Source organism: Tauraco erythrolophus, chromosome 19 (assembly GCF_009769465.1).
Source record: "Tauraco erythrolophus isolate bTauEry1 chromosome 19, bTauEry1.pri, whole genome shotgun sequence".
Classification (NCBI taxonomy): domain Eukaryota; kingdom Metazoa; phylum Chordata; class Aves; order Musophagiformes; family Musophagidae; genus Tauraco; species Tauraco erythrolophus.
Genome location: NC_141483.1, coordinates 7,372,586 through 7,399,197, shown reverse-complemented (window position 1 = coordinate 7,399,197; position 26,612 = coordinate 7,372,586). Strand labels below are relative to the sequence as shown.

Below are 26,612 nucleotides of genomic sequence, written 5' to 3'. Positions count from 1 at the left end.
AACAGTGAAATTATTCTTTTCTCTGTGATATACATGATTGGAGAGGGAAAAAAAAAGGAATCTCTTATTTCTGGAGTAATTGAAAGTCTCTTGAACACATATGGAACTGTACAGAAGTACAAAAATACAGAACAAAAAGCGGAAAAAATTATATGATTAATTTCTTTATGATATATATGTGACAACATCACAACAACTTGGGGTCCATCGTGTCTTTATTATTGCATTGAGATAAGGTGAGGTCTTTGCGTAAAGGAAACATGCTTGGCTTCAAAGTTGACAAATGCTTCACAACTGGTTCTCAGGGAAGATCAAAATTGATATAAAGAGTTTACAAATAGAGGGGAGAGGGTGAAAAGGTAAGTAAGGAAGAGAAGAATTGGAGATGGAGAATGGAAGGCTGAAAATGAGCAAGAACGCTGAGTTGCACTCCTTTGCTTTGTTGCAAAATCTCTCCTGTTCTTGTTTAGCAAGGGAAGGTCGGGAAGATTTGTGTACTTTGGATTAGACAGGTGATCCAGAGTAGATGCCAAAGTGTCTGTATGACTAGGAGGTGTTCTGACATGTTTATCTAGAGAAGACATCTCTTATAATATACAGTGGAACTCATTTAGCATTTATATTTGTTATCTGCTTAAGTACAATTATCAACACTCTCCCCCATAAAATCATATTGAATGAGCATTGTTTGTATATAGAGTTTTTCCATACCTCTATTTTTGCTGCAAGTTTCTAACAGTTCACAGAGCAGTGCAATTTTAGGACAGCAGCTACCTGTATTTGTTGTTTCTCTCTTCTAAAGCTAAACCACAACAATTTCTTGCAGTACCACATTGTTTGTATGCCCAGTGCTATAAATGTTTTGACAGTTTGTCACTCACCTGCACAGCAGATGGGGGTTTCTGTACTGACGTTGAAGTAGTCCCAACAGTCTGTAGATTTGCATCTACCTCTGTTCTGGTTTCATCAAGTGATACTGCTAATTAAAATAAGAAATGGATAATGGATTTTTGATGATGACTCCTTGTCCCAGGTGATAACATGAGGACACATATCCTGTGCTACTGTACTCTGTGGACTGGAAGCTTCTCCACAGTGGTAGTTTGTTCAAGAGCCAGTGGGATCACATAAATATGTAGCAATTGATGCTGTGGCCTCTGTCTGGCCTCCTTGGCCTTACTGTGGGACCAACACACAGACTTTTCTGTGGGATGGAGAGGTGCGCAGAGGAGTCTCTGCGTGAGCAGCTCTAGTACATCGGCGATGCAGCCGCTGGTTCTCGGTTTGGGAAGTTTTAGGCACAGCGTTTCATTGTCTAATTCCTGCTACTCACTGCACTGCCGGTCCCTCTCCTGTTGTGTCTCCACACACACGCAGGCGTAACCGTCCCTGTGGCTGCGGGAAGTTGACCACTGAATAACTGTAGCTTTTTATTAATCTTTGATGCAGTCTTTGTCGTCTTGCTGTTTGTTTTTCATCTGCAAACATGCCTGATGTTTCTGTGTTGTTGCTAGGGTGAGAGAGTGTTAAACGTGTTCTTCTCTGGCTACTTTTGATGCCTTTTAAAAGGACATATAAAGCACATAGAAACAGCGTAACTGTGTTTGATCACGAATCTCCAAACAAGGAAGCGTGGCTAGCTGTGACTGCAGTGCGCCTGACTGGCTCTCAGGTCCTCCCTCCTCCCAGTAACTTTTGAACCTGTTGGGCAGTTTGCAGTCAGTAGAAGGGTGGTGGTCACGGTGATAGATTTCATTAAAGGCCCAATTAATGCCCCCACAGAAGCTGTTCTAAGCTCACTCCTTACTGCATGTTAAAGACCCCGCTCTGAGATACTCACCTGCAGGAAGCCAGGCTTCCTCAGACCTGCTGCTCGTGCATAACTTGCTTTACTGTCACAGTCAGGGTCGTGACCAGAGGATCTGCTTGTGGGATTTAGCAGAGGGACGGACTTCAGTGACGGATTCCGTCTTCACAGAGAATGTGGGATTCTGCAGGTGCTCTCTGTTAAAGGTGGCACAGGGACGCTGGCTAATGGCCATGGCAGCCAAAGCCCTGGAGGAGGTAGGAACTCTCTCTTTTTCTGGTGCTGGGGAGATTGCTTTTGGGTTTTAAATGAGATGGTTCAGAAGGGGACACATCATGGCTCTCAAATTCTCTGCTCAAGGAAGGCAGCACAAGGAACCTTTGGGCATTCTAATCACTAATTTTACCTGCCAGAAAGATGACTGAATTATGTAACTCATGCTCTAATAACAAGGATAGCACCCCAAGATTTGTCTGACATTTAAGTATTTGCAGCTGGTGCTCTTTCATGTGCAGGAGTTTTGAAAACTCCTCTAGTGCTGCTGAATACTGTTAAAGGGGAACAAGTCCTTCTGGGGGACTAATGGTCAGAAAGCCCGTCATCAGATGGAGGTACTCATCTTCCATCTGAAGCTGAGTCGTGTTTGGGGAGGGGAGGTGCAGGTGATTTGTAATGCAATATGTGGTCCTTCACCCCGGGCTAATTCTTTAACTGGTACTTGGCCTGGAAATAGTTGTATTGCTATTAGCAGCCAGAGGTTTGCTCGGTGTGAGATAATTGTAGGGTCCGTTTCAGTTCCTACTTACTGGGTAAGTCCACGTCTAATACCCATTATCACAGCAATCACAGGCTGACAGCTGTGTTGGCAATGTCCACTTCTGCTTTGTAGAAATCATACTTTTGTTTTGTTTGAAGGACTACTGAGGACATTACACAAAAATAAATTATTTCAAATACTTGACATCAAAATACCAAAAAAAGAAAAAAGTGGCATAAATATGAAAAGAAATATTGTAGCTAATTGCGAATTGTTCATGAGCATGAAAGGTCACATGCTTTTCTGGACTATAGGATACGTATCTTGAAACTGCAAGTTGCATATTTTATATACAAAGTACTAAGTGGGAATGGTGCCTGTGTTGCAAGAAAATGTGAACTTGTTATTATTCAGAAGTTAAGCACATATTTAAGTACTTTGTTGGCTCTCAGCCAGAATGTTCAGCCTTTTACAGAACTGAGTAAGCCTGTGGACACAACCACTGTACCCATAAATACAACCATTCTACGTCCCATACGTTGTTCTGGTCACACAAAGAACTCTCTCCATTTTACAGCAGTGCTCAATAATATGTGAGTTAAACAGTATTGACAAGTGCATTCTTGTGTCAGCCAAACACACATTCTGGTAATGAAGAATTAAATAATCATCTGATCCAAAGAGAAGACATTTACCTCAATGTCTTCTACAGCTCATCTCTGTTTTGTTTTCATTTGTTTGCTTGGGCTCTGCAAACTGATAAGGATTTGCTGTCTCCTGAGGTAAGAGTTCCACTCTGTGTATGAACCTTTACACTAGACCTGTGTCAGGTTTCAATAAATTCACATAAGCTCCTATAATATATAGTGTTTCCAAACAGGCAGCACTGTGTGAGACACAGTACATTTGCAGCTTATGATTAAAATTAAGACTTAATAAGTGTTTATGCTTGGCTGGTGCCCAAAAAAAGAGTAATTTTGTCTTAAAGCAGGTTCAGTCCATAAATAATGAGATCTGAACAGGCATTTATTTGTTCATGATTGCATTTAAATCACCAATTATGAGTTACATGCACTTTTCTTGCCAATTTGCCAGAAACATGTTAAAAGCTTTATTAATGTGAAAAAGAAAAAGGGTGTGTTTCCTTGTGGCCAGTTTTAGCCACCCAGGAACACTATTAACCTCAGGCAAAGGCAAATCTTTCTCCTATTAAGCAAAACCAATATAAACACAGAACTTCAAGTTTTAGGTTACAGTTGTCAAAATATATGAAATAGTATTTATTTCTAAGGCTTGGTTGCCTCTAATGCAGACAGTCTCTGGAACTGTCAATGGAGCACAGGCAGCTCACGCCTGCCCGCCTTCTACAAAAAGCTTTTCTCATCTTTGTGTTTTTCTTTGCTTTGCAAGCCCAACTGTAGCCGGTGTACCAGTTTGTCCATTTTTCATCAAGGTAAAGCAAAGGAGGTTATGGGGTTTTTTTGACTTAACCTGCAAAATTGCATTTATCACAGCACACTTATCCTTCCTTATTTCATAAAAGTTGCAGTTTTAGTCTTGTCTCCAATGCCCTTTGGAGAGCCAGTGATGAAAGACATGAGAAGTGAGCAGGTCATCTTCATGTTTATAGCCCATTTCCTGCAATAGCTTACTTGGTCATTATGTTGGTAGCAAGAAAGTTGCCTAGAGAAAAGCATCTTTTATTAAGCATGTAACTCCAAAGAACCAGAAATCCCAGATGATCAAATTTTGGTCTGTTCATAGGTTTGGTCTACATATTGGATGGCTCTTCGCTGTAGTCTCCATTCCTCAAATCTAGAGAACAGTTTCCTGCTCCATGGCTAAGTGGCTTTAGAAAGTGTTCCGTACATTGTGTTTGGTGCATTGTCGACTTGCAGTCCTAGAGCACAGCTGGCTTTTGGCAGGCTGGCTGACAACCTCTAGAAACAGGAAGATGTTCTGGCAAGCCTTGAACTAAAGGTACGGGATTGGAAAGCCATCGCAGCTGCCGTGGTCTTGATTGATGGCTCCCAGAGGAGCCGTATTTGTGTAATACCTCATCTCAGATGCTTAGGGAAATTCGCGTGACTGGGGCTGTCCAACAGCACTGCTGGGCTTTTGCACATTCCGAAATAGCCTAGAACGGCTGGTGACACTGGATTTATCAAATGTCTGAAGTCCTTTCATTTTATGAGATAATGCAGACCATTGTTTATTTAATTAAAATAAAATATCACCTTAGTGATTAAGTATGCATTTGAGAAACAGCAATATTCCTGCCAGCAGGTTTTGATACCTAAGAACTTCTATTTCTCCAGAGTTCCAGGCTTGACAGTCAGCCCAAGTGAGGCACTTCTGTGTCAATCAAGAGACTCAAAACCTGCCAGTGCCAAATTGGAAAGGCAGACTGCCCTGATCTTGCCTGCCATCATCCTGAGCTGGAAATGAGCTACTTCCTTGGCAGAGGAAAGACTTGCCCCATGCTAAAAAAATAAAATAAAATAAAATAAATCCATAATTCATTACCATCAGTGCAAGCAACAGTCGAAGCTGCTATGGAGACAGGGAGCAGGTGTTTAACGCAATATTGTCTGGTTCTGCTTTGAATAGGGTCAGACAAGATTGTGTTCAAAATACCTGTGTGCTGTCACTGCTCCAGCCTGCACTGGCAGATGATTCTGGGTTTGCATTTTCTTAGTGCCATCAGCCAGTAAATAACAAATCCACCTTAGAGATACATATTGCCTGTATTTCCACACAAGCTCTGTGTTACTGTGACAGAACAGAGCAGACAATGCAAGTGTCCACAAGTGAATATAACACAAAAAAAAAGCAAAATAGATGGAAAAAGGGGAGACGGAGAACAAGCAGGGAAGTGCTTTCAGATTAGAGAGTCTGCCGTATTATCTAGTGTATGCACAGTATCACCTACTGTATGGAAAGAAGACTATAATGCAGATTAAAGAGCACAGTGGAAGAAGAAAATTTGGTCATTCCGGCAGTTTTGTCTGGTCTTTCCTAAAACAATGCATTTATTTAGATAGCTGTAGATTCCCCTACAGCTCCAATTTAACATGCATTTCTAGTTTCCTCCAGACAGTTTTTACTGGAAGAGCTTATACTAGCCTTAATCACCTTAAGAGACTTGTGTTTTTAACAGCAGAATTTTGACCTGGAGCCTGACCAAATACTCTTGTTTTCCTGATGTCAGGTTCAGGTTTTGGAGCTGCCATCCAAGACATCAGTCTGTACCTTGAAGCCAGAGGTGGGTGCCAAGCTGGGCATGCCCATGTGTCTGAAGTTATGGCAGGTAAGGCAAGAGCGCCTGCTAATTGTGAAATGTTTTCCCTGTGATTCATTTTATATGAAGCACATGAATCTTTCTTCACTTGGATTTTGATTTACTATCAAACCAATCAAGTAATTATACTATTAAAGGGGGGAAAGATTTGTGAACATCCTTAATGTAACTTTCAGAGCTTTCCAAGCTTTAATGGAAGATTTGCAAATGCTCAGGAAAAGCTTTGTATCCTTAGGATAGATACAGTTTTTGCATCAATCAAGGGGAAAATGAGTGACTTACCAAAGCCAGTTGTTTGATATGGTTTTTCGCTGCATTAAGAATGATGAGAAATGATCAGATTACTTAAAAACGGTGATTTTAATGGCAGGTTACAGTCACTTCAGTGCCCTCAGGACAAGGAAGCACTCTATGAACATTTCTATTCCAGACATGCAATAGGAATAAAATATTTACGGTTGTATTGACTTTGGACAAAAAGGTAAATAAAAACAGTTAATGAAAAAACCACCACATCTGCAGAGTATTCAGCAAATCACATTTATGGAGTGCCACCAGTGAAAGACAAGTAGTACAAAAAGGTGGCAGTAGAGGGAGGAAGGAGTTTAGGTGATTATCTCCAAGTCTCCAAAGAATTGGTGACAAAGCTGATTCCCCATTTAACTCCTGACCACATACAGTGATAGGTCTGCAGTACCATTCAAGCTGATTCCAAGTGTGTTATTCCTGCAGGTTCATCCAAACATTTTTTTGGTTTCAGCTGAAAAAACTGTCAACCAGTTGTGAATTTGAGGACTTAGTCTCTTCACTAAAGGTCCTGAACTAACAAGTCTAGAGGAATTCAAGTGCTGACTTCAGACAAAAGTAGGAGAGGCCACAGTTCAAGTCAGTGGTGTAATTAAAAGCTTGAAAAAAAAAAATAGAAGGAAAATGAAATAGACTGATTAGGCTTTTATTAAACAGAAAGTTTCTCCTAAAAATGCAATCAGTGTTCAGTACTCAATGAAATGAATGGGGCTTTCTGTCTCCTGGACATATTTTAATAAGATGAAGATAACTGAGGAAATGTTCAGTGTTGAAAATTTTGTTGCCTGTATAAAAAGTCCTCTGTCTTGCCATATTTTCTACACACATTAATATTACTATTCCTCTAGGAAGCAGAGCAGGTGCAGAGTCTTAATTTTATGTAGTTTTTAATTTTGTTGCCAGTGGGGATAAAGCAGAGGACTGGGAACTGGGAGAGGTAAATTATTCCATGCAAATTCTGGCTTTGGGAAGTCACCACAACTTCCTAGGCTGCGACAGGCAAGGACAGATAATCCCTTACAGCCTCACAGCTGTACTTGCTCTTTTACAAATGTGTGCAACTCGCTTTCAAAGCATGGGGGAGGAGGGTACTCTTGAGGGCAAATAATTACATGTGGTGTGCCGAAGTGATGCTCCGCGCTCTGCTTTGTGGTTTCACTGGAAGCGGCTCGCTGAGTAACCCAGTAACCATAAAAGCAGAAGAACACGAGCTAACCCAGCTGCTCCCCTTCCTGAAGAGAGGCCGTCCAGGATTTCTTTGTACATTACTGCATTGGGCAATATAGACATACCCAGGAGATGAGCACTCCCCAGCCCATCGCTTGTGGGCAACGTGTTGCCTAACAGACTATTTGATGTTGCTTATGGCACAGTAAATTAACAAGTTGGAACAGAAGCTGCCATGGAGAGAGCTGCATAATGGTCTGAAGGAAGCATGCTCAGGGTTGTTGTCCAACAGGAGTCTAGGGGCTGCAGCCATGTACCATCGTATTTTTCTACATGCCAACAAAAAAAGATCCACGTATCAGAGAAGCAAGACACCTTACCAGCAGCAGCATGAATTAGAAACTTCAGAGTAGAAGAAAACTGAGGCTTAGGGGAGGCTGGTTGATGAAGCTTCCCTGGCTTCTCCTAAGCGGTTAAAAAGCTGGCAGCCGTTTATTTTGTTGGTTTGAAATGTTTTTTTCTCATTTTACTAGGTCTGTCCTTAGATGAGTTAGTTCGTTCCATGGGTTTTTTGCCTTGTGAAGGTTCATATTCTTAAATATACTGTCCCTTTGGCTTCACACTTTCCTGCTATTACTAATTGGGTGGGGTAGGATTTGCAGGAGTATGGATAGTCTTCCCTTAAATTTTTTGCACTCCTTGGGGAAGGCATCATGTTGCGTAATGGTGCAAACAAAATAATTCAACAGGAATAATACATGTAGAAACTGGAAACACAGAGTTATTACTTTATATAAACTACAGCAATTATTCCTGTTGAGTTGACAGCAGATCACTTTTTCTTCCTTCCTTGACAGTTATCCAAATGCAACAACAAAATGTCCTGCTTAGGAAGAACAATGATTTATAATTTAATTTTTCCATTGAAACAAAACCATGAATGGTGAAGACTTTTCGCCAGAAGTGTCCGTTATTGGGAAATGAAATAAATAGGCTGTTGTGAACCACTGCTTGGTGAGGCCAGGCATCAGACTCAGAGCTCCCCTGATCGTCAATAGCTTTTATTGTTTCAGTTCAAGTATACACACTCATTGAAATACTACATTTCATACAGTTAGGGAAAGTCAGGAAGAAGAAGTGTGGGAGACCTTCATTCCACAGAAAACAAGACTTTGTTTTAAAATAGACCAGTCTTGTATCTCATCTGCAAATTACTTGTTTTCAAATCTAAGCTAAGATGCCTGCAGCACATTAAAAAAAAAAAAAAAAAGAAAAAAAAAAAGAAAGGTTTTGCTCAGCATTTCCCATAATGCTGAGCACTCAGCTGTATCTCTTCTCTACATAAGGGCTATGAGCACCTGTGAAAATCTGGCCATCCCATTCTGAGTAAGGCAGAGGCACCAGCCCTGCCCATCCAAATCTTTTTTCCTGGCTACTGAAAGTTACACCTTCTGTAGAGCCCAGGGCTCCGGAGGAGTCGTGCTCATAGAAGAGCAGTACAAATAACTGGGGGCTGCTGTGGTGTGTTTATGCCCAAACTGAAAGCTTTTTTAAAACTTAACTGACATACCTATGAAATACGTGGTTTTGCTTTGAAGATTTTACCCTTCATTAAATATAAATAAAATCTGGAATATTCATTTCATTAGCTTCATTCAGATGTTTTTGTAACTTTCCCCCGGTATTAAAAAACAGATACTCTTCATCCAAAGTACCTGATGAGTTAACATTAATTGACATATATTTTATGAGTATTAATTGCTCTGATGTGATATTATTTTAGCAAATCAAAAATTTGACATAAAAATGGTGCACAGTTCTGGGCATTGTGAGACACCTTCTTTGTGGGCCTTCCTAGCCAGAGCATGCTCCCTACCCCTTCAAAAGAAAAGGGATCTTAAAGCAAGGAATGCGGCTCCTGCCGGATCCCAGCTGTGGGCAGACCTTTTCACAAAGATGATGCAGGGGATTTCCCCTTAGTTTCCTTCTTTTAAGGGGCAGTTTGCTTCCCCGAAGTGAGATCCATTCCTCATTTAAACACTTCTTTAGGCTGAATAAAGCTGAGAAAGAACATGAGGCTTTTACTCAGCAGCCTGACTGCCTAGACCACCCATCTCTTGTTGGTTTAACTTCCCCCAGAACAAATACTAACCAGTGGGAGATGGTCTGGACCATTAATGGGGCAGTGAGCCTTTGGCCACCGCAGGTTTCTATCATGAGCGTGACAGCCAGCGAGTTTGAAGAACCTTGTTAACAATGTGATGCCAGTGAAAATGAATTCTTTATAAATGTCCTTTGCCTTTATTTCAACCTGAATCCCAAGCAAACGAATCCCATAAGATCAGGTGGTGTCTGGCAAGAGCTGAATGAGCTATTGGATACATTTCATAGGCTATGTCTCTGCATGAGGTGGTGGTCATAATCCCAGTTTCTATTTTGCTGTTTCTTCTCCTATTAAAGCAATAACTGGCATTAACAGATCCCTGGTTTTCAGTTACTTTTTGTTAGGGATTTGCATCTTCACTCATGTACCCAGTCACTGCTCACAGGGTCATTAGTCTTTTGGCTGGGGCAATGATGAATATTTTCCTTAAGTGTGACATGTAATCCAGTAATGTCCCCTTCTTCGAGTTATTTCAGAGGCTTAAATAAATTAGGTGTCTGCCCAGGGTGCCATGCCCTTTGGCCTGTGACATCATTAATCAAAATAGCTTTCAATTGGTTACAGTGGGACTCAGGCGCCTGTTAACCCCTTGGTGACTCACCCAGAGATTCCTGAGGAGAGGTTCAGTGTTTGCCTTTAAGCACTGTGGTGCACACGGGTAATCGATGCCTGTGTGTAACCTACACTGGCACAGTGACACGGGAATCTTTACGCACGGCACTTCTTTCAATGGCCAGACGGTTTTTATAGTTTGATAGTAACTCTGCTGCTCTAATTTTTTTTTAAGGAGCACAAGCAAAATTCAGGCCATGAAGTAAAACTTCTGAAAACTTCAGGTAGCCTTCAGGTGTTGTAGAGGGCAATAGTTTGGATTTTCAGAGAGAGATTTTCTGTATGTGTGTGTGTCTATGTTAGATACATATTATATATATAAACCACAGAATTTTATATGCAGCTATAAAAACCACACGTGCATGTCAGCAGTTACCTAGTATTGCTTTTTGTAAGTGGATGGACTATCCAGATTTCACATTCAGACTTCTAAACTTTTCACTTCTACACCAGTCAGCATTTTCATTTATTTTCCTGGTGCTTGGACTGAAACCTACTTGGGGATGATAATTTTCCTGACAGACTATTTCCTTTTCAAACAATTTTACTTTTCTCTTGACCAGCTCAGCTGTGGTTCACAACCTCTGCTTCTAACTGGCTATGAAGATGGATCAGTGGTCCTTTGGAATTTGTCGATGAGAAAAGCATTGAGCCAACTTGTTTGCCACCAGGAGCCAGTGATGAGCCTTGACTTTGACTCGGAAACGGCCAAAGGGATCTCAGGCTCATCTGAAAAGGTGCTTAGCATCTGGAGCCTCAATGAGCAACAGAACCTCCAGGTCAGGATCACTGGCCCTCCAGTGTCATTTATCCCACTTTGCACTAACAGTTTGATAGACTAAAAAAATATTTAGTCATGAAGAGAAGTTGTTGCAGATCTCTAGCTAATTAATCACAGACTGGTTAGAATGTCTGTGCTATGTGACTAGACTTAGCAAAAGATGGCAAGGATTTAAAAAAAAAAAAAAAAAGAAAAAAGAAAAAAAACCCTCTCACATGTTTCTGGTTTTACCAAAGTTGCAACAGGCGCACGAGCCTAGCGCTACTCAAGCCATTGCCTCTGTATCTTCATTTATCACGTTAGTAGTATCCAGCTCTCAGAATGTCCTAAATATTATAAATGAGTTCTAAAAATGAGAAACAAAGGATTGCTTTTCCAAAGGTTCTGCTTGAATGGATAGAGGTTTCTTTCCACTGTGGGAAAGACAGAAATATTCCATTAAATACTTCACAAGCAAAAAAGAGTAGCAGTAGCCCAGCTAGCACCAAGAGGACTTGAGGTTCAGGCAACCAACTTCCCTTGGCACCTTCAGAGCCCCAGCTGGAGACAGGGAAAATAAGTTAATTGGATGTATCAGTTTGTGTCGGAGCTACGCATACCTGGGATGGCTGGTTTGGAAGGAGGGCTCATCATCACCAGCTCAGGCTATGCTAGTGAACGGCAATAAATATTGCTTAATCTGGACAACTTTAGCAAAGTGTTCCAACAGTGCCAAGGGGTTAAGTAGGTTTTAACTAGGTGTGGAAATGAAGAGCATAAATAAGGCTCATGAAAATTAAAATGGCCCTGAGTGCTTTAACCTTTTTTAAAGTGGCACTTGTCCCCTGAACACACAATGAAGAAGGTGAGTAGACAAGTCCCAGTGAGAAACTTGGTATTGAGACGAGTTTTCTAAGGCCAAGGTGTCAAAACTCTGATATCATGACAGGCTTCTTAAAGCTTCAAACACTCCGGTGTTGGAGAGGAAGCTGTTCCTTCGTATTAATTATGGCATAGCTTTTTTGTAAATTCAAAGAAAATCTTGTTCTCCACAGCACATTTCAGTTATGAATGAACTGTAATGCAGGGGTACAGGTGTCACTCATGGGAAAAATAAACAGTTGTTCACCTGAAATATTCCAGGTATTGTTTGCCACATGGTACTCACATTCCCAGGAGATGTAGGATTAGGTTACATCTTCAACACATCACACAGAGATAGTAGATTTTCTCAACAGAAATTTAAATGCCAAGTATTACAAACGGTAAGTAATGTTTCTGTGCTTCGTGCGTAGCATTAATGCCCTAATAAAACGCATCTTTCATACGAGCACTAGAGATTGTCAAGGACATAGATTAAGCTTTTTTCCACTATTGCATTAATAATATAAACCAGATGGGGACTTTTTTTTTTCCCTGACATTCCAAGTACCTGAGGTAATGGTAGATGTTGGAAAGCCACTCAGTGGCACATTATTTTTATTCTAAAGGTTTTAATAAGTAAACGTGGTGCACAGCTATCTGCCGTTGGAGAAATAATGACGCAATGATGGTACTTCAGCTCTGTTTTAAGTGGCAATGTTCCAGAGTGTCAATGAATAGATGATGAAGGTAACTTCATAGTTTATTGCTATGGGGAAAGTTTGGTGTATTGTCTTCTACAAGAAAGTTGCTGAAATCATCACTGTCAGCAAATGACTGGATTGGTTATGAGCCTTCTGATTTGGATGAGATAGTGTAATTATGTGATGATGTTTGTGGTAGAATGTAGGAGGTAAACAGCTTCTGCAGGTGAATAAACAAAGCAGAACTAAGAAATCTGATAATCACAGAAGCTGCTTTATATATGACCAGGAAAAAAAATCTATAAGCTGTAACGTAAGTAAGCACACAAGTTTTGTTGGTTGGGTTGCTGAGGCTTTTCATTCAAACACTAAAGCTACAGCTGCCATCTTGGCTACTTTTCTTACAAGAACAGGGCTTAGCAACATGCTTTGTGGGTAGGAGAGGGAGATTAAAGAAAGAAAAGAAAAATCGTAGATAGCGTGTGTTAAGGAGGGAAGAAGAGGTGGGTATCTGTTGGCCTCAGCATGTCAAAATTTCTTAATGCATCTGCTAGTAGATGCACGTGTCCTTGGTCATGACTGGCTGAAAGCAGCTCACCTGTTTTTACCTCTTTGTTTTCTTAATTACAAGCTGGTTTTCTGGTTAGGAAATAATGTTGGTGTGCATTTGACTACAGTAGTTGCCCATAAGTGGCTGAATGGCACAAATCCTGGCACTAGGATTTCACCTGGCTGCAGATACCTTGAGCAAGTTGTTCTACTTCATTTTGTTTTTCTCTCTCACCTCTTGTATTCGCAGATCATGCACAAATGCCCACTGTTCCCTCATGTTCCATAGCCAAAAGGCATCACCATTATAGGCTTCATTTTCAAGTTGCAGCTTGCTGATGACATACGATTTCACCCAGTCGCCCTGATTTTGCTGTATGGATCTTGCCCATATAATTGACAGTAATGATGGGAAGCACCACGCCTGGCATTGGTTATAGCCATTAGCTAATAATCTCAGTTACAGAGCAAGGCCCATCTTACATCTGCCAGGCTGGTGATGGAGTAATAAATCCTTCCCTTGCCAGTACGCGTACGCCAACAAAAATCCCACTGAAGCCATGCTCCGTGAGCGTAACCGGGGAGTTTGAAAGAACGTGCGTAATAACAAAAAGCACAGGTTTCACAGTAGCAGCCCCTCAACAAAGCCCACATACAGCCTCTTACTTTCATCAGGCTTGAGCAAAACGTGCTCTCCTCTGTTCTGAATTGGTTGTAGACACATTCGTCGGGTCCATTTGAGAAAGGAATGTGTGGAGCATGCAAGAAGCACGTCAAGTCTCGTTCCCATTGAACTGCCCCTCTCTTGCTGTTTGAGTATGTAGCCGGGCACTTGTTGTATAGTTGAAGAATAATTGCTTATAATGTTGATTCCAAGATGTGTTCAGCTGCATCTGAAACCAAACTTGACCAGCACTTCTGGAGTTTTAGTTTTCTACATTCAGTATTATAGTTCAAATTATCTGCAATATGTATATTCTTTAAAATCCTGTACTAATTATACATTGTGGAATGTCCTTCGAGGAGGAAAGCCACTCAGATGTAACATGCTCATCAATCCCTTCCCACCTCAGAAAAGCAGCAAACACACAGCGTATTAAAACATGCACTGAGTTATATTAAGCTTTGGTACAAGATAGCTACAGACTCAGTCTTAAGTAGACGGTGGCATTAACACATAGTTTCCTATTGTGCTTGTAAATAACAGCACTTCAGGGTCAGCACACACTCAGGTGGTGTTTTCCACCCTGACAAAAGCGAGGCTGTTTCAGCACACACGCGTGCACACGCACGCTCCGGTGCATATACTGCCTGTTTCAGAGGCAGACTGCTGACTAATACAAGTTACCTGAGGTGAGAACAGCAAAAGCATATTCTGTTGAGCTTTTTTTCCCCTCTGTGCTTCAGGGGAAGCTCGTGTCAATGAAGTGGAAACTTTTCTTTCCACAGCTAAGTCCTGTGCAGCCCCAGTGCCTCCTGAAGGAAGCCAAATGCCTCCCAGTTTAATTGTGCCCCTCAGAAACTTGTGCCCATAGTCTTGGGCGTATACTTGTGCCCATATGTAGAAACTTGTGCCCATATGTAGTCTCTATACAGTAACAAAAGGCTTCCAAGATTGAAATCAATAACTTGGTCATAATCCCCTTCTTGGAATTTGGTGTAAATAAAAGTCTCTTGGGAAGGAGTACTAGAAATACAGATTTCCTGACACTGTAACCTAATTCCTGGAAGCATTCCTTTCTCAAGACTGTGGTAAATGCTACCACAGCTTATTGGGGTTTTTGCGATGGGCCACAGTAGTAGAAATAAGTAGCAGGTAGTTTAAACATCAGCACGGGAATACTGCAGAAGCAGGGAAAATGTATGGCCATAGCTCTGAACGTTGCAGCTCATGCAAGAATAGCTGGAAGAAAAGAGCACAGCTGTGTAGTCTGGGTCTCAAACCCTTGCCTCAGTGTTTCACTTGTGACAGAATATAAACAGCTTGAAATGCAATATAAACTGAAAACATACAAGGGATGCTTTTATGTTTAGAGAATGGTACTGGAGCTAGACAGGCTCGAGTTAAGGTCTTTTCCATGTCTGTCTATAATTGTTCTCACTAAAGCATCATCCACTCTATGGTGAAAAGCTCCATACTACCCGTGTGATACCAGTGTATATGGGTGGGCACTATAGCTTCTGAAGTCCCCAAAGGTTTCTTTTTCTTCTGTTTGTTTTGAACAATTAGAGCTCATCTATAACTTTCTCACACAGGTTCACAAAACACACAAACTTGTCAACGCTGGCATATCTGATATCACCATCCGTCCAGACAAGAAGATTTTAGCAACAGCAGGGTGGGATCATCGCATCAGGATTTTTGGCTGGAAAACACTGAAGCCCTTAGCAGTGCTGGACTACCACACAGCAACCGTCCATTGTGTGTCCTTCTCAGATCACAAGAACCCCAGCGAGAGACTGCTGGCAGCTGGCTCAAAAGATCACCGCATCAGTATCTGGTCAATATATACTCAGACGTGACATACTCTGCACTGTTGTGGCCCAGGAAGACAGGACTGGTGAAGCAATTCTTTACACTGTAATTCAAACCTGGACATGGGGAAGTAGCAGAATGTGTTTCCAGGCTGAAGTGAGAGTCCTAGGTTAATTTTTATTCTGCTTGTGCAAGCTGCAAGTTTTGTTTTCCAGAGAGGGAAGTGGATTTTTTAAATTTGTAACAAGCAGAGCAAGGCCAGTCAGGAAGCTACAGAACAAGTCACTTTCTACTACAGGTTTTGCAGCAGCTTTTCTTTGGCAGGTTGCTTAAATAACTTGTGCCAATATCTTCTTTTGTGAAAAAAGACTGGAATCTCTCAGACTTCGATGGGGGCAGAATATGTCTGTTTGTAAATCATTTATGTATCCAAGAATCTGAATCAGTGTAAAACATCACTCTTTCCTGAAAATTTATACCCATTAAACCACCTCCAGTGGTTTCTCATTGTCAGTTACTTTTTCTTCCCCCTAACTGAAAAGCTATCAGAACAACCTTGATTTGTTCACACTTCTGTCAGTTTCTAACTTAAACCAACAGCCAGGAATGTGACTAGGGATGGCCTTTGGCATTTATGAATTTCATTATGTCTCTTGTCACCTCAAGCCTCACAATTAATCACAAGAAAGAAAGGGGAAAAAACCTTCCCCTGCACTGCAAAGCTATGTAAAGCCTTTTTCAGAGCCAGCGCTAAATCCTTTCCATAGACTGACTAGCTGAAGGATTTAAACTCAGCAATCCAATTAGCACCCTTCTCCTTGGAGAGTGAGGGGTGAGTTTCAGCATGGCAAGTCTGGGATTCAGCTACACAACTCCCATTAACAGCGAGGGGAATTGCATGGCTAAATCCTCACCCCACCGTGCGAATGGCTCCATTAACTTGTCACCTCTGTGGTCATGGAAGCTGAAATTCATTCATGAAGCTTTTTTTGTTTGAATCATGAAGCAGCATTTGCATTCTTTTAAAGCATGACAGCCACAACAGTGTGTTCATAGACGCCTTACTGGTGAATACCAATAGTCATCCAAGCTGCAGTTACAACTGTCCCAGTGAAGCAATTAGCAAGGACCAGTTAGTTAAACAGGAGGTGCCCTGGCGACTAGGACTCAGCTTTACAAACTGACGTGTTCTGTGTCCGGGCTGTGCACTGTTGGTACTTCATTGGAAATATTTGTTTCTGCCTCTGTTCAGAGCTCGGTGTCAAAGAAAAAGTCACGAGAATTGTAGTGAACAGCAACATCAAAAGACTTAAGAAATCATTTTAGGGAAAACACACAAGCAGCTTAAGGTCTGGGTCTGCTGTGCAGCTGTGCTTTACAGGCAGAGAATACCGTTAGACTAAAAGCCTTAAGCATTACGCCTGATGTTCTTTTCATTAAAACACAGAAACAGGATGATGGTGCCAGGCTTTTCTAAATAAAACTTGGCCTTACACATTTTGGTGTGCGATGACACTTTAAATAATGCATTTCTTTGATTATTTCTGTAATATTCAGTAGCAGCATGGAGGAGCACACTGCAGTTGAAAGTCTAAGCCTAATTTTGTGTGATCCTGAGTCAAAGGGAGGTGCTGGTGTTCATTACAGCCACCAGACAGAATTGCGTGGATGGTAAGTGCTCCATCTCCACCCATCATCCACCTCCCACACAGAGGAGGAGCTACAAAAGGCTCCAGGCCAGCAGCCTTACAGAATGAGACAGGATCCTTCTCCACAAACCTGCTGCTGGAAGAAACCTTCTCCCCCTCCTCTATAAAAGTAGGTCAGAATTGACATAGATAAACACACACATAAATAAATACAGAAAGCATTGTTGTGTGTAGTCCGGGGACCTGTCATGGGGAGTTTGCGAGAGATTTCCTTTTGGCCATCCTGTCTCGTACGCCACACACGAAGCCTGTCAAGCAGCCTTGAGATTGGTGTCTCCCATTTGAGTGGTGCTCTGCAAACATTAGTGAAATTCTGCTGTATGAGAACAATTTCACAATCACTTAATTTTTTAAAAGCACATAGCCCAGTGGATACATGCTTGGGCTTTAGTCTCCTCTCCACTTAGATTATAAATAAGTTATTAAATTAAGGAAGTGGTACAACCCAAGTCTCCCATCTGCTCAAGACAGTGCCCTGCCCTGTGCTTTAACCTGTGTAATCACTGCAGCTTTTTAATGAACAGCCTTGAAGTGAGAGCCGATGAAGGCCCATGCCCTAAAAAACACTGTCAAGCTGGTGGTTGGGCACTGTCTTGGAAGGTGGAAAAACAGTTCTGCATCTCCTTAAGCATGGACCTAAGAGTTCAGTGTCAAAAATTAGTACTTTATCCCTCTCCACTCCAAGGTACAGGCTTAAAGACACAGCTGGTACCATCATTTTGCATGGCTCAAGGCCAGGAATACCTTTTTGGGACTCCTGGTACAACAGACATGGGACTGCTCAGTGCTGCTGCCCAACGTGCTTTTGGATTAGCTGAAAAACAGCTTCTGAGCAAAACTTAAGTTTCCATAGCTCATCACTCAAAAAAAAAACAAAATAAACACAAAACCACCCCAACTGTCAAGACACATAGTCAGTCCCTGCATTGTGAACCCACACTCAGTTTCCTCTCTCAGCTGTGCATCTCACCTATTAAAAGTTCCTTTTTCCCCCTTCTTCCCAATGAACTTGAGAGCTGCTTTGCACGGCACTGGGCGTGGGGAAGTGGCCTGGAGGATGCAAGCACTCCTTCTCTCCATGGCAGCAAACAGCAGCCTACACTGTTGGGCAATTTCCACAGAATTGAGCTGTAAGTTTAACGCTCATCCAGCAGAAAAGGAAATCCAGGGCTCGCCCAACTTGGGCAACTGGTTACGGAAGGAAATGAGAAGGGCCAAGCCTGGTCCCAGTAGAGAAGAAATAATTGCTCTTGCCTCTCTCCCCTTTGTTAGGAAAAGGCAGCTGTGCCACCAGGACATATTGTAAGCAGTGGGAAGCCAGTTTCGAGACTGGAGCAGGGACTAAGATGCAGCCCTCTCCAGCATTTCAGGGCAGCTCCGTGCTCAGCACACCCTTTGTTCTGAATGCCAGTTACGAGCACCTAATGCTCCAGGGCCATGATGAGGCTCCAAGGCATTGACACAGCCTGGCTCCCGCTCCTGGCTGGGCTGGCGCGCAGCCACCCCCACGCAGTTCTAGGCCTCAGGCCCCAGAGCAGTGCACAAAACCTATCTTTAACGAAGGCTGCACATCTTACATCCACTGTAGGGAGCAGCTTTAGACGGAAATGCTATGATATTGGCACAGTGGCAGCCCCCAGGAAGAACAGATTACTACCCTGTATCTTAGTAGGAGTGCAGTTAGAATCGCAGAAACGTTCAGGTCAAAAAGACCTTGAAGATCATCCCGTCCAACTGTTAACCCAGCACTGCCAAGTCCACCACTAAACCATGTCCCTCAGCACCACAGATACACGTCTTTTAAATACCTCCAGGGACGGTGACTAAACCACTTCCCTGGACAGCCTGTTCCAATGCTTGACAACCCTTTTGGTAAAGAAATTTTTCCAAATATCCAATCTAAACCTCCCCTGGTGCAACCTGACACCTTTTCCTGTCACTTGTTACCTGGGAGAAGAGACTGACACCCACTTTGCTACAACCTCCTTTCAGGTAGCCGTAGATAGCCATAAGATCTCCCCTCAGCCTCCGTTTCTCCAGGCTAAACAGCCCCAGTTCCCTGAGCCGCTCCTCCTAAGACTCGTGCTCCAGACCCTTCACCAGCTTCGTTGCCCTTCTCTGGACACGCTCCAGCACCTCAGTCTTGTCGTGAGGGGCCCAAAACTGAACACGGTATTCGAGGTGCGGCCTCACCAGTGCCAAGTCACTTCCCTAGTCCTGCTGGCCACACTATTTGGGACACAAGCCAGGATGCTATTGGCATTTTGGTCACCTGGGCACACTGCCGGCTCATATTTAGCCAGCTGTGGACCAACAGCCCCAGGTCCTTTTCCACCAGGCAGCTTCCCAGCCACAACTCAATCAGATCAAAGCCTGAAAGTTCAGAATCTCTGAGTATATTCTTTTCTCTGAAGAATGCCATTTACTGTCAACATCAGTGTCTGAAGTCATTATGGAGATTCACAACGAATGTTTAGAGTTCCTAATAGGCATTTTGGAAGATGCCCTAAAGATTACTCTGTGCCTTCACATCTAACTTACTGTCCTTTGCTGGGGGTTAAATATTTATGTTTGTCTGACCAGATAGATTTAAAAATAAACTCTGTCATGCAAACATAAATTGAAAATGAGGACATGAACTGCATCTGTACCCTTACGAGCGGACAGACACAGAGATAAAGAGTTTCACCAGCTTCAAGAGGAGGGACACATTGCAGATCTGCTTGCAAGAACAGACCCATCCTATACTTAGCTACCTTTTGTTACCAAAGCACTAACCATGTGATACTTCTGCAAATTACAACAATTAATTAACACTTTACATGGCTACTGATTTTATTTAAACACTCGGTAAAGGGAATTATTTTTTTTTTCACATTATAGTTTCCTTGAAATGAGCAACCAGACTATATTCGTTTGATTTAAGAGTTGAGCCTAAATGTCATAGAAAGTGAAGTACAGTCTTCTAAAAGTTTACTTGCTTAAGGAACTGACCAGGACTTTCCCAAAGTAGAATGATTTCCAGCAGGAAGGACAGTCTGTATTGCTATAGACTGTAAAATACAATTGTCTGATTGTATCTAGGAAATTAACAATTACCTTCTCTGAAAAAATTTTAAAGCTCTTTACAATTCTAAGATGAGCATGGTTATCACTCAGGATTTCAGCTGAGTCGCTTGCAGGAAGGCTGTGAGTGAAGAGCCACCTTAAGCTGCTGGCGTTAGCTCTGGAATCTCACCTGCCAAAAAGGAACAGGGCTAGCCTGTACCTGGCCTAAAGGATTCAGGAGTGAAGGTGATGACAGCTAAATTATTACAAAAGGCTTCCTCCCAAGAATCACTGTCTTTGGCACTGAGAGGGAAGAAAGCAACCAGCACTCGTAAACTAATAGAAATAAATCCCAAACACTAGCATTTGTGTAGCAATTACACAGAATATTTATCATTGGAATGAATGCTGATCTCTGACCCTCTAACATTTTTTGCAAATTAATCCATTAGTTCCAACTCCTTTCTCTTATCAGTACATGAGCCATAAAGCATTGCAGTCCTAGGTGTAGATGAGCAAAGAAAGAGGAGATTAATTGCATTTGTAGTAATGAGTGAAAAAGGAAGCAGGCTGAGGGCCTGCAATGAGGCACTTGTTATATTTAGCCCTATACAAAGCAATTGCATTAGCAAACCAATACATTACTCTCTGCATCTTGACTTGGATTGTAGCAAAGGTCTGAGTTTTAAAGAGCAGATTTTTATAGTTAAGTCAATACTGGCTTCTGGACTGCTTTGGTTTTTTAGCACATTTAAGATGCATGTACAAAGCCAACTTACAAATTAATAAATCTTTCCTTTAATTCAGTCTGCCAAGAACAAAGATAGAACACTGACTACTGCAGGAGCCATGTTAGTGATGTAAACCAAAGGGCTGGGGATTAAACAAGGATTACCGAGCTCTAAATCAATGTGTTTCCTTTTCTGGCTGTGTGTCTGTGGTGTGAAAGTATGGATCGTTACATAAAGCACGGCACATGACTGCCTGGATTAATTCTAGACAATGTTACAGCAACACTGAGACACGGTCTGATGTTTAAGCATGGCCAGAGTGCTCCCAAGAAAGCGATGGCAATGACTAAGGGTTTTCTGTCATTTGTAGTATTCTGAAATTCCAGCCTGGGTCATCCTACTGGAGTAATTTTTCCAAGTAAACCTGGCTGCGATTAATCCATGCCCTACTCTTCCGGGCCATGCTGGAGGTTTCTTTTATAATGTGAAGAAAATTATCAAGAATTAAGATCATACTGGGATGGTTTTGGCAATTCATTTAAGGATCTCACAGTATGAAATTAAACACAAAAAAAACCATCTGCACTATCAGATAGAGCAGGTAGAAATGCAACTTTTTAAATAGACTGAAATTGAAGCATACCAGTTGTGAAACTTGCCAACAACATCAAAGTAAGCGTGGAGCAAGTAGCTATATTCTGGATACCAAATTCTTTGTGCCTTGACCTTACCAAATACTCTCAGCAGCCAGAGTTTAGGCTGGGGGTTGAGCCATCTGCTCCCCTATGCATTTTTAAAGCCATCAGATGCATTTACTCAGCCTATTAAGAATTTTGTTCCAGAGTAGTAACACCCTCCCAAATAAATTCAGTAGTGATACACACCCCCAAATACATTTAATGCTTATGTCTGAGGAGGCAAATTTTCTATTAGCTATTAGTAGTTTATTCTCCTTCAATACAATCCATCACAAAAACGTTGACACTATAATGTGTTATTAAACCACACAGTTGGGACTGTAGCAACATAATCTTCCAGTTGTGAATGTTTTGCTCATCTGATTAATAGTATGAAATATATCCGTATGTTCTATCAGCATTCCTGTGTACTGCTTTATTCTGACTGATCTCAGAGGAATTCAAGTTACAGTTCAGTATTAAGAGGGGAAAGGTGGGGGAGTGAGGGGGGGTGATTGGACAAATCAAAACAAAGCAGCAACTTGCCCCTGTAAGTTTGGTGATATAAAGAAAGCACAAAGGGCTTTGAAGCAAACCACCTTCAGTGAGGCCCTAGATTCCTTATGGGAAAAGGACAAGGATGGCAGGGAGGGAAAGTACTTAGAGCAAGAACACGGTGATAGGTCTGTCTTTTTAAACTTGTACAGCAGCTCATCTCAGTTTCAGAAGTACCTGCTTTTACCTCCCCACCAACCTTTTTTAAAAGTGTTGGAACACTAGGAAATCCTGTAAACTGCAGCCTACATCTCTAAATAAGCCTGTGCTCACCCAGAGGAGCATTTATTTATTTCTCTACTACGAACAGTCACAATGCCAAATCTTATGGTGCCACTGGAGATAGCAAAGGGAGGGACTGAGGTCTTGAAGTGGCCACATGCACCGCAGAAGATCCATCCCAGAGCAGGACTATCTCCTTACAGGAGGGTGATTTGGCAGTATCTGTCACAATTTCACTAATTAATTGTCTATTACAATTGGCTATTACAATTTGAAGTTCTAATTTGAAAAAAAAAAAACAACTGTTACATTAGATTGAGATTACAGACGGATGCCATTTCCTCCTAGCTTTTATTCACAGTATACATCAATAGGGGCAGCAAAAAACTACAGAAAGCCTTTGGCACTTTCTGGACAGCAGTGATCTCTTTCCTACCAGCTGCAGGGCTGACTGATCCTGATTATGTCCAGCTCAGGGAATCTAGGGAAGATGTTAAAATGCTGAGCCGTTGTTCTGCGCTGTAGCTCTGGCATCTCATGCATGCAAAGGTACATTTTCCAGGCACCCATGGCACTGCTCGCTATAAACATGTTCTGACACAAGTAGGAGAAAGAGTGGTGCATTGGGCCTACATAATAACTTTAAATACAGCAGAGAATGTGGACATGGCATTTGTCTGCATGGTAATTTTGAAAAGTGCTGATGCAAAATCTCAGTGATTCTTGGATACATTGTGTTCACAGAAAAGCACCCCGACTGCTTTAACATAGTACTTACGGTAAGTACTGTCTTTTCAGATTTTTTTACCTCAGATATTTTGATGGCACGCAGACTTGGCATCACACTAAATAGAGACATTGAGTCTTTATAGTTTTATCTCTTGAGCCCATCTGGTTTGAAGTAGTTGACAGCAAGCAGGAAAGGGAATAGAATGAAAGACTCACTTCATGTTTGCCGAAATAAAAGAAATGTGTAAGGCAGTGCTCAAATAAAATCAGCCTGGGAGGAGGGCCGCTGCACTCCCTCGTCTGCCCTTGTAAGATGATTGGGATGGGACGGCTTCGCCTGCAACCCCTCAGCTCCCAGTGCTCTGACTGCCTGTTGGAGCTCACCCCCCAGACAAGAGGCAGATGAAGCAGGCAGGCTGAGCACCGACAGGGACGGGGAACCGCCTGCCTCCGGAACGAGGGGCAATGGGAGCACTGAGCAATCAGAGTGAAAAAGCCAACACAAATGCAGAGCCCTTGTCCATCAGCCAAGCTAACCGTGCAAACACCTCACACGAAAGGGCTTCAAAAAATTTCACATGATGTTTATTCCAGTTTTAACTTCCCTTTGCAATTTACAGATACAGCCCAAGGACTTCAGTCTGAGTAGCTGGGCACTTGTGCAACTACTCCTGTTACAGGCAGGTACAGCAACAGCACCACAAGTGTCCTGCCCTGCCCACGGAAACAGCCGGTGGGTTACTTACCAGAACCGGCTTCGATGCGAGCATATTTGCTTGCAGGAAAACATACCACTTCCTTCTGCATCCACCAGTGACCACTAAGAGCTGTTCACACAGGAACTACAAAATTCTCTAAGTAGAACTTGGGCGAGAGCAGCTGTAACAGTGTGCTGGCTTTCTCAGAGAAGCACACTGCATGAAACGTGCATCCTCTCACAGAGGGGATGAGAGTCTATCCTTTATCAGCTACAGAATCACTCTGGGAGCACGGGATGGAAGTTGCTGTACGAGTTTGCAGGATTTTACACCTTGTAGCAGCTAGCCTTGAAAATGCATATGCTTTCGTTCCCTCTATGCTGCTCTGTCTCCTTATAGAATTAGGTCCCAAATGTGACTTTTCTGGCTTTTGTTCTTAATCCCTTTGTTACTAGTTCAAATTCATAATTTTAACCTAAATAGAAGTGAGTGATTTATGGTAATTATTTTATATAGGCTGCTCTTCATAAACTTCTTAAAAATCTGGAAAAACATTTAATTTCCCATCTGGAAAGAACACATTTATCATACTTTACTTGGATATACTTGGCTGACTGTTGCACATATATGCAAAACATATGTCACATATTCAAGGCTGAATTTCATAAAACAGAAATGCTATGAAATGTGACATAATAAATATATTACACAAACATATGTGGCAAATTTATAAAACTATGGTATCTTTGGTAAATTTATAATAGGTCATTTCTATTAATGGGGGCGAATGAGTGCATTTTCCTGGCATATGCAACACATCCAGTACTTTTTACACATATTTCCTGATAGGAGGTGGACCTTTGAAAACCAGACTTGTACGTGTACATATATAGTGTATATGGGATGTCCATATTTTTTTAAATTAATGTATATCTTCAAAAACAGCTTTTGTTTTTTGCATTGATCGTGTGTGCAACATACTGGGCAGAAAAAAAGTAGGAAATACTGTTCTTGGAGATTAGCAAACCTCTGATACACTAACTAGATTCCCGACAGACAACGAGTGTCTCTCACTTTAATAGGGAGCACGTTTTATAAGCACATGCTGTGGTCATGATAGCAGCCAGTAAAAGAAATCTTTGAGTACAGTCACTTTCATCTAGTTGTGTCAAACACTCACGTAAATTAAATATATTACGGATTGATTGAATTAGAATAATTAAATGAAGACAAAAACTGCATACGTTTAGCAAAAAAGTTACCTACATGCACACATGCTAGCCTCTACTCTACCAGACTGGGCCCTTCATACCAGTTTACAGCAATGGCTGAATTATTGCTGGCTGATCGTCCTCCAGTTCTAACTCAGAGATTACTGCCCGTACTTATGCCTGTGTGTTTCAAGAATCTGCTTTATAAAACAAACTTATATTTTCCTCTCAGACTGCATATTCACAAGCTTGGGCAAAAGTTCTCCGAGGGCTCGCTTTCCGTGCAGGATGTAACTCGTGCGATGCCCAGCTCTGCCCTCTGGAGGGAGCCGGCTCTTCAGGCACAGCCGGTGGGGTGCGCGGGGGCAGCACCCTCGTCCAGCGGTGCACCCCACAGCCCACCCCCCCAGCCCCGCACCTCCTGGCCACACGGGCCGCGCAACGCGAACGGCGGTCAGGCCAGTGCACCCGCTGCCTCGACGCTCTGCCTGCAAACCCGCGGTTGTTTCCAACCCATCGTCAAAGTGGTAACACAGAAGGAAAAGCGACAACGACCACAACAGGTACGTGCACACACACTCTTCCCCCACCCTGCACCCCCGCCGGGTCCAACCTGTGCACAGCAGCTCTTCGAGCTCCTTGGACAAAGGTGCTAGAACTTGCTTTGGAAGGACTGCTGCGTTCACTCTTCCAGCCTCCTCCGGGCAGGGCCCAGCTCCCGTCCCCCAGACCTAACCTGTGGGTGCCTAGCTTATTTCCGACAGCTACGGGGATCTCTCTCCGTAGGATGAATGTTGCACAGCACAAGTGAACCTGCTTTTCCTACTCCTTTCAGACCAGATCAAGGTGCAGCTGCCCCATGACCAGGGATCCAGGCGTCACAAGCTGAAACCTGCTTGCTGGAGAGAACGAGGTCTGTCTAGCAGGGAGAACAGCACACCAGCTGGGGTGGCCCTGAGCCACGTAGCCCCACTAGCCATGGCCCCAAGCTCACGGGAGACCCACACTGTGCCCCAGTGGCCTGGTGGCTGCAAAATGCCTTTTTATGCTTGCTGCAGCCCTTGGGTCATTCTCCACTCTGCAACCCACTGTTACACAGGCTGCAGCATGAAGGAAACCAGAGTACTTGCTCCCCTGGCAATGGCCATGCATATGTGTGCTTGAGATTGACCGATGAGATACCAACACCCCAGGATGCTGAAAGGCATCTGCTGGGCACCACCTTCACAGTTCCACCCAAAGCAGTTCTCAGTCTCCCCAAACACAAGGAAAGATTTAAAAGAACACCCATGAAGCATGTAAATGGTGTGCACAAACACTGCAAGCACACAGAAGTCTCATCCTCACGCTCCTGTCCTACACTGAACTTAGTCAGATCCAACAGCAAGAAAAAAATAAAACCAACAACAACAAAAAGCATTCCTGAAAACCTGAGCTATTCCCAGTGTTTGCGCTAAGTGATCAAGTAAAGCCCTCCCTTGTTTCACCCATGGGTGCCTAATCCTATATTTATCCACTGAGGTGAAGCGGTTTTCAGACCTTTGGAGCAATCAGTAAATTCAGCCTGT

General features: G+C 42.6%; 1 protein-coding gene across 4 annotated transcripts in view; it reads left to right on the top strand.

The window, feature by feature from the left end:
* GNB1L (G protein subunit beta 1 like) overlaps positions 1 to 16,347 on the top strand; it is a 43,087-nt gene extending 26,740 nt beyond the window's left edge. For all 4 annotated transcript variants that reach the window (XM_086623323.1, XM_086623322.1, XM_086623321.1 and 1 more), the window contains 4 exons: positions 1,902 to 2,064; positions 5,776 to 5,874; positions 10,678 to 10,893; positions 15,245 to 16,347. In XM_086623323.1, coding sequence (XP_086479449.1) covers positions 1,902 to 2,064; positions 5,776 to 5,874; positions 10,678 to 10,893; positions 15,245 to 15,511 — 745 coding nt within the window. In that variant the 3' untranslated portion in view covers positions 15,512 to 16,347. The remainder of the gene's footprint in view (positions 1 to 1,901; positions 2,065 to 5,775; positions 5,875 to 10,677; positions 10,894 to 15,244) is intronic.
* The last annotated feature ends 10,265 nt before the right edge of the window (positions 16,348 to 26,612 follow it).